At 52.7% G+C, this 8,347-nt stretch overlaps 1 protein-coding gene across 1 annotated transcript in view; it reads right to left on the bottom strand.

Moving 5' to 3' along the window:
- Positions 1-553: 553 nt before the first annotated feature.
- Positions 554-8,347, bottom strand: part of LOC103370005 (spectrin beta chain, non-erythrocytic 1-like) — a 22,904-nt gene continuing 15,110 nt past the window's right edge. The window contains exons 15-26 of the mRNA XM_008298901.1: positions 7,953-8,149; positions 7,565-7,624; positions 7,044-7,255; positions 6,785-6,958; positions 6,276-6,318; positions 5,246-5,454; positions 2,923-2,998; positions 2,438-2,812; positions 1,897-2,141; positions 1,682-1,820; positions 1,419-1,503; positions 554-654 (exon numbers count right to left, since the gene is read on the bottom strand). Of these exons, the coding sequence (XP_008297123.1) occupies positions 554-654; positions 1,419-1,503; positions 1,682-1,820; positions 1,897-2,141; positions 2,438-2,812; positions 2,923-2,998; positions 5,246-5,454; positions 6,276-6,318; positions 6,785-6,958; positions 7,044-7,255; positions 7,565-7,624; positions 7,953-8,149 (1,916 nt within the window). The remainder of the gene's footprint in view (positions 655-1,418; positions 1,504-1,681; positions 1,821-1,896; positions 2,142-2,437; positions 2,813-2,922; positions 2,999-5,245; positions 5,455-6,275; positions 6,319-6,784; positions 6,959-7,043; positions 7,256-7,564; positions 7,625-7,952; positions 8,150-8,347) is intronic.

Raw genomic sequence — 8,347 nt, 5'->3', positions numbered from 1 at the left:
TGTGTCTACAGGTGTGTCTACAGGTGTGTCTGCAGGTGTAATTTCTGGTGCTGTTTACTGCGTCCATGCTTTTGTTCCCTGAGTCCGGCCTGTGAGGCAGCACCTTTTCCTCTGTACCTGCTGAACATCCTCCGTGAACGAGCCTGAAGCCTTTAGTGTCAGAACTCATAACCAGCAGGTGAGTTTCACTGCAGACGTCAGATTCTTGTGTTCAGAGGAGAAATAAAACGCATTTCGGTGAGTTGAGCTGAAATTGTGGGCTGCCAGCGTTCTGTAGGCATCGGTTAACCTCCCTTTGAGACGGACCCATGGCTGTTGGAGAACTTTGTTCTCCGTGTTCTGCAGCTGCACGCTGCTGACGATGGTCTTCGCTGAACTGCCCCAGAACCTTCAGCGGAGTCACATGAGGTTCTGTTCGGATCTGACAGGTTGATGTTCAGCTGTTCTCCACTGCAGGAGCCTGCAGGCAGCTGTGGGGTGACCAGAACCTTTGACCAGGAACTGGCTGCAGGAGCCTGAAGGTGCTTCTGAAAGGCGGTTTTTTCTCTTCAGATCAAAGCTCCTCTGAGTTCTGCTCATCACAGCTCTGATGAATTATAAAGGCGAGGATGGAGAACCCGCCCACAGCGAGCTGCTGGTCTGAGCAGATGTTTCCTGGAGAACATCAGCGACATCACACATTCTGACCTGCATGAAGATGGATTTCTGTGACTCCCACAGGAGTGCAAAGCAAGACTGGGCCTTGTGGCTGCTGCAGTAGACCCGTCTGTCTGCATCATGAATGTCTAACGCGACTCGGACCTCTTCTGTTGTTTACTTCAGATTCATCATGAAGACGTTTGGTGTTGATGGTTTACGGTTGGAGCTGTGATGAGCTGAGTCCAGAATACTCACGTTGGAAAATTCTGACCTGACTTAGACGCAGCACAAGTCAGACGAGACGCTGTACCTTCAGGACAAACTCAGGGACCAACTGACCCACGCTGACCGTGACGACGGCGGCGGAGCAGCGACTCGATGATCTCTCCCAGAGCGACCTGAAAACGGCCGACTCCTGCTGACGCCACGTTTTTACAGCTGATGGATTCACTGACTGATAGCCTGATGATCAGAGCTGATATTTAACGCGAGCTGAGGCGTCCAGGTAGGACGTCCTGCGACTGTTGGCGCCTCGCGGCGCAGGACGAACCCAGGACTCTGAAAGCAGCAGCTGCTCTGACTCAGCCTCCTGCAGCGTTTCCTGATTGGTCGCAGCCGGAGGTTTGGCGGCGGCTCAGAAGACGCTCGGCCGACTCCGCTAAAGGTCGCCGAGCGCCTGAAGCGCCTTCATCAGCGGCGACTCATCGCCACAGCGTCCAATCAGCTGCAACCTCTGGCCCCCCACCCTCTGAGCTCATTCAAACAGACGACAGACTTACTGAGTCGCAGCCACTCCCATCGATCCTCCCACTTGTCGATCATCTCCTTCCTCTTGTCGGTCAGCTGCAGCAGCTTCTCTTTGATCTGAGCGACACAGGACAGGTGCACAACTTTATTTATACCAGCAGAGACTCACGACGACAGGCGTTCGCCTCCTCGTTTGCTTTCAGTAATGAATCTGGTCAATTAACTTTGGTTTTATTAAACACACGAGTGTCTGACCTGTTCACTACCCGAGTGTCTGACCTGTGCAGCGGCTCACCTCCTCTGAAGCGTAGTGCTTGCGGGCCAGCAGGGCCTTGCCCAGCTCGATGCAGGCGGTGAAGCTGTCGTTGCGGGCGTCGATCTCGGCCTTGATGCCCTGATGGTTGTTCATCAGCAGCTCCACCGAGGAGACGTCTCTGAACACACAAACAGCTTCTGTCAGCGACGATCGGTGGCGGCGGCGGCGCTAACCTGCTGCAGGGTGAAGCTTACCTGGGATTCTCCTGTGCCTCGATGAGCCGGATCACGTCATCCATCCACAGCAGCAGGTCTCTCACCATGCTGAAGAAGCGGAACTTGTCACCGGTGTCGAGGAGGCGAAGCCGGCGTCCGTCGCAGGCCTCCAGCAGGCTCCTCCAGGCCTCCAACACTTCGCTCTCCCTGCGCTGGATGTCGTCGGCTTTGTCTCCGGCGTACGCCGACTGCAGGCGCACCGCGTCCTCCTGCAGCTGCCTCACCTGCCACAACATGGCAAAGGTCACAGCTCTCGGTTAACCTTGCTGATGCAACTGCACCTCATAGAGGAGCGCCTTAGAAAGCTGAAAATATATTTACTCCTGTTTCCACAGTTTAACTTGATCTGTCACCGTTTTAACTGGTCATTTTAATGGAGGCAAACACGATGACAGAGAAGCTGTTAATATGATGGTATTCTCTGGTCACATGATGCTCATAAACATTTATCTCTCATGCTGATCGATGGATCAGCGTATTGATCAGAACGTCCCCTTAGAGCAGGTCCATGCGGACTCACCTGTGTTCCCAGGGCCTGGATGTCGTGTTCGAAGGTGGTGTGCATCCTCTGCAGCGTCTCCACGGTGTTCTGGTCGCGGCCCACCTCCTCCGGCAGCTTCTTCTGCTTGTCCACGATGCGCCCCAGGATCTCCTTGGCGTCGTGGTAGAACTTGTGGAGCTCGAAGGAGGCGGCAAGGATCTGCGTCCGGGTGTCGATCAGCTCCAGCAGGTCGGCCCAGGCCTCGTTCAGGCCGTCCTTCCACTCCGCCACCGTGGCAGCGTCGCCGTGACCGGCGTTGATCAGCTCATCTGCCAGACGGTTGACGGCGTCCACGCGCTCCTGCCCGATGTTTCCGGTGTCGCGGGCGAACTCGCGGAAACGCTCCTGCAGCATCTGAGCGGTGAGCAAAGGTCAGATGTCAACACATGACCAGCATACAGTACAGGAGCATGTAGTACTGACTGGGGTACTCTGAATACTGCATCAGATGGACAAAGGAGTACCGTTTCTGCAGTAACACACACCTCCAAGCTGTTGACAGAAGTACTACCCGGTATAGCTGCAGTGAGATGTTCTGATCTGATCTCAGAGGCCAGAATCAAGGCCTTATTAAAATTAGATTATTTTGGGGCATTTTTTGCCTCTTTGACAGGAAAGTGAAGAGAGAGAGGGAAAGGTGGGGATCAGAGCGGGGGAAGGGCATGCAGCGAATGAGCCGCTGGTTGGACTCAAACCACGGCTGCTGCGTCGGGGACTACAGCCCTGTACACGGGTCGCCATCTTGTCCGGTTGAGCTACTGGAGCGCCCTGAAGCAAGGCACTTTTTAACTGCCTGGTATCAAAACCCTACATCTACCCTCTACCTCTACATCTACCCTCTAACCCTACATCTACCNGTCTCTCTAGAACCTTCGTTAGCGTTCAGGAACTGTCTCTGCAGAACCTTTATTTGGGACATTTTCAGCAGATAAAAGCGTTACAGAAATGTTACACTGAACAAAGTTTTCTCTGGTTTGAAGCTCACCTGAGCCGACAGGTGAGGTCAGCTGATGCAGCTCACCTGTGTTCACTCACATCCATCACGTTTAGTTTCAATGAGCTGATTTCTAGTGAATCTCCTGCAGCGACTCTTGACTTCTTTCTTGGAGCCAATTTGTGATAAATTGTGTCTCGTTGTTCAGGTGTGTTTCAGGTGTGTTTCAGGTGTTTGAGGAGCTGCAGTAACAGATACAAAGTTTGTCTGACCGTCGCCTGGTTGCATCGCCGATCCTGTCACAGAAACAAGCCGACGACCACCTGGTTGATTTCAGACATTTTAATGTGGTCACATGAGAAGAAGACGAGGACAGAGAGCTGGAGTGTAAAGTTAAAAGCTTTAATGACATCGCACAGATCGGACAGAGAGCTTTAGAGTCTACAGGTGCAGGTTCATACATGAGGAAAGCTTTTATGATCTAACTTCTGTTTAAATATTCAGCCTTAAACAGCTTCTTCTTCATTCCTATAGATGCAGTTCTGATTGTGCAGTAAGATGGCGTTAACTTCCATACATGTTCAGTACAATAGATATACAGTGACGGAGCAACACGAGTATCAAAGAGCAGAAAATCTGAGCGACAGCAAGCAAGCGACCTTCATCGGCCTGCGGGACCACTTCCTGTCTGCAGGACCGCTTCCTGTCTGCAGGACCAACCAGCGAGTGTTGACTGTACACGGCGAGCTTCACCTCCGACCGAGAACCAAAGAAAACCGAGATAAGGTTTAAAAAACAAGAGTTTTAGTTTCAGGTGAGTTTTCAGGCGACACTCTGAGGAAGCATGCACGTGGACGTTTCTACATCATACACCTCCTCAAAGGTGATTGGCTGTTTTCAACCAACACAAAACGTTGCAGAGCAGCAGAAGTAAAAAAAAATACAAAATAAAAGTAGAAATAAAAGTAGAACTAAATGCACTGTTGGTCCGATTTCTCAACGGCAGAAGAACGCAGGTCGTCTCTGAAGATTCACGAAACGGAAGAAACAACTCGGAGTCGGTAGAAAAACACAAAATCAAAAAGAAACGACAACAGAATAAAACGCGTGGTCACTGATGATGTCACTGTGATGTCACGGCGGACGGACGGACTGTTGTGGCGTCGCAGCGTTCATCGTCCACAAACCGACACCGGAGCAGCTGGTCGGTTTCCACGACGATGAACCGCCTTCACCTCGCACGCGGCCCGACGTCACGACAGGCGTGAACGCGACGCGTCGCTCGGCGTGTCGCCGTAGATGCTGAGCTCGGCCGTTTCTGTTTTAACGCCACACATGGACACGTGCGGCGGCGCGTTGTTCCCGCGGCGTCCTGTGATGTCACGTTAACCACGCGGAGAAAACAAACATCAAAAATAAGGAAAAAACAAACTGCATCAAGAAAAAAACACTACAAACAATCCAGCGCTGCACTTTGGTGAAACTGTCGCGGCTTCCAGCTCCACGCACGAACTCCGGCGGCCTCCAGCCTCTCATTGGCCGTTCAGCAGCGACATCAGAGTGACGTCACAAGCAGGTGTGCTCCTTTGTTCTTTCTAAGGACCTCACTCTGGTGACAATCGTTCTAGTTTTTATTGAAGGATTCTGGTTTCAGGCTGAGAGCTTCTGGAGGTCTCCTGATCCACGGCGTGAAGCTGGAAGCAGCTGGACAGACGCTCTGAAGCAGGTTCCAGTTCTGACGAGACATTTATAAAGAAGCAAAACGTTTCAGAGCGTCGGTTTCACCAAAGCGCTCAGTCTGACATTCTACTGACGTTCTACTGACGTTCTACTGACGTTCTCCTACGTTCTACTGCTTCTTCTTGCTGAACAGGCTGAAGCGTTTCTCCTTGTCCTTCTCTTTGTCCTTCTCTCTCTTGCCGGGACTCGACTCGCTGCTGAGCGTGACGGCGGCCGGCAGCGTCTGAGCGCGCCCGGAGGCCGGCGTGCCGGGGTTGCTGCCCTGGACGTCGGCGCGGTCGGCGGTGTTCAGGATGGCCTGGATCCAGGTGCTCATCTCCTCCTGCAGGGGGCGACAGGCACACTGTGGTTCTGCGGCTTCACTGGTGAAACGAGCTGCTAAAGCTAAAAGGCTGAGTGCTGAAGAGCAACAAGCTGCAAGCTTCTGCAACACATGACTGGACAGGAATTCTTTTCTCGTTTTTAATGGCTGTAGGCAAACAACTAAAGCTACAACATGAACCCCTGTGGCTGGCGGCGCCACCCTGTGGCTGGCGGCGCCGCCACCCTGTGGTGTCACAGGACGAGAACGAGGCCACAAACAGCAGCAGGAATATTTAGAGCGTTCTACTCACTCCTCACTGAAAGTGAAACACAACTAGTGCCAGATACCCTGTAAAGAGCTTTAAGAGGCCAAACAGCTGGTTCTGGTTCCGCTAGGTCCGACATATTTCATCCAATCACAGTCCTGGACATTGTGCAGATACTTAACGTCTGACATCATGTATCGCTGCTCTGTGATTGGCTGGTAAACCTTTAACTCTTTAACGCTTCGTCCAATCAATACGGACAGTCTGCAGCGTCGCCACCAGGGGGCGCCACCGCGACAACTAAAATATGCTAAATACTGGAAACATACTCTGAGTAAAGCTCAGCTCGCTCACATGCGCTCTGACTGTTTTGACTCTGGATCGACCCAGTTTACAAGAACCAGACCTGGCTCCACTTCAGCTGTGCTGTTCATGAACATACGGACTTTCTAGACTTTCTTACTACTCGTCATGCGGTCGATTCCCTTCATCTGAGACAGTCGACTGTGATCTCATCTGCTGTTAAAAACAGGACTTAATCTGGGCTTTAGTCTAAGAACTGGACCAGACTCACTTCATCTTTGGCTTGGAACAGATACTCGTTTCCATCGGCGACTCTGAAACAGAGAAGAGAAGAACCGTGAACAGGAAGCAGCCGCGTCTGTTTGGACTCGTTAGCCAACACCAACCTGGAACTCATAGTTCATCTAGAACCAGAACCTTGTCTGGTCCAGCTTCACCACATCAGGGTCTGCTGATGCTAGAGCCTCAACAGGTGGTGAAATGTGACCAGAGACTGGGTTCTAGTAGAACCATGGACCCATCTATAGACAGACACCGACAGGACCTTTCTGGATCAGCAACTAAACTGAGGCCTGATGGATCCGTTCAGTGGTTCTGATGGAACTGTTCTGTCTGAGTCTCCACATTTCATGTTGGACTTTTTTTTCTGGAGGTTCTGAACCTGAGAATGGACTCTCAGGTGAGTTTTTTTGGTAAATGTGAAACATTCTCGGATCTGAAAACATCAGAACCTGAACGGGCTGTGAGGCGATGCGTGAAATGAGCCTCCGGGTCTCGTACCGGAGCTTGAAGACGTGCTTCTTCTTCTTGTAGTCCGACGCCACGTCACAGGTGGCGTCCTTCAGGCTGATTGGCAGCTCGTTGTGGTACGGGACGCCCTGATTGGCCGCCTTGCTGTCCTTGTAGAAGCCCATTTCCTGGTTGTTGATGACACAGTACACATTGTGCCACGACCTGCCAATCACAGAGCAGCAGGGTCACGTGATGCAGCGACAGCAGAGCGGAGTGAGGCGTCCCGCTCGGCGAGGATCTGACTTACCTGTTGGACGCCTTCTTGTTGTGCCCCTCCCACTCGTGTTTGCGGTACAGCAGCCCCTCCAGCTGCGACGCCGTTTCCTGGTTCTTGGCCGGCAGCGTCGACGATTGGCTGCTCTTACTCTTCCTGCCGGAGGTGGGCGAGGGGGCGGGGCTCGGCTCCTTGGAGCTCCGCTCAGCGACGCCGTTCACCAGACCGCCGCCGTCCACGCCGTCCTGGACGGTCCGGGAACCAGGAGCACAGACACAATCACTACCGATCAATACCGATCACTACTGATCAATACCAATCAATAGGAGAACAAACACTGAAGCTCTGGTTTCATCTTTAGGAGGATTTCTGGATGTTTCTGTGATGAATGAAACCCGATTCTTCAGAGCTGCTGGATGAAGAAAGGTTCTGAACCAGAGTGTGTCAGATCGATTATTGACCCGTTTATCAGCCAGAACCGATCAGACAGAACCACTAGATCCTGTGAAGAGTTTCAGTCGGAGAGAAAAACACACATAAACCTGCAGACTGACAGAATCGTACTGACCCGAGGAGAGTCCTGGTCCGATGGGAGTCCGTTCTGAGTGACGGCGCTGCAGAAACACACACAGACTTAAATGAGTGCTTCCTGTATACGTGGCCCCGCCCACTACCTGCTGCTGACCACACTGTCACCTCTGCTGCTGGACTTCCTCCTGCTGGACCACCGGTTCTGGAGATGGAGGCTTCCTCCTCCGCTCCTCCTCCTCCTGCTGCCTCCTCACCTCCAGCAGCTCCAGCTGCAACACACACACACACACACACACACACACACACACACACACACACACACACACACACACACACACACACACACCTTTATCACCATCCTCTTCATCACCTTCACCAACATCATCATCATCATCTTCTTCATCCTCTCACCGTGGTCAGCCTCTCCAGAGCAGAGAATCTCTCCTCCCAGGTGGCGGCCGACTTCTCGAAGGCCTCGTGGCGTTTGATGAGCTTCTCCACCTCGTCCACGCTCTGCCCCACCTCCCTGCTGGACAGGTAAGGCTCCTGGCCCAGCAGCCACGCCTCGGCCACACCTGCATCCCGCGAGAACTGGTGCACCTCCAGGACTGAGGAGGAGGAGGGAGGAAGGTCAGTAACATGTTGCAGGACACTGAAGTACACGCCCTCCCAACAGGTACAGCCTCACAGGTGTCTGCAGGTGTGTCTACAGGTGTGTCTGCAGGTGTGTCTACAGGTGTGTCTACAGGTGTCTACAGGTGTGTCTGCAGGTGTGTTTACAGGTGTGTCTAGTGTGTCTACAGGTG

Source organism: Stegastes partitus, unplaced genomic scaffold, assembly GCF_000690725.1.
Source record: "Stegastes partitus isolate 25-593 unplaced genomic scaffold, Stegastes_partitus-1.0.2 Scaffold1358, whole genome shotgun sequence".
Classification (NCBI taxonomy): domain Eukaryota; kingdom Metazoa; phylum Chordata; class Actinopteri; family Pomacentridae; genus Stegastes; species Stegastes partitus.
This window is presented reverse-complemented; position numbering and strand designations above follow the sequence as displayed.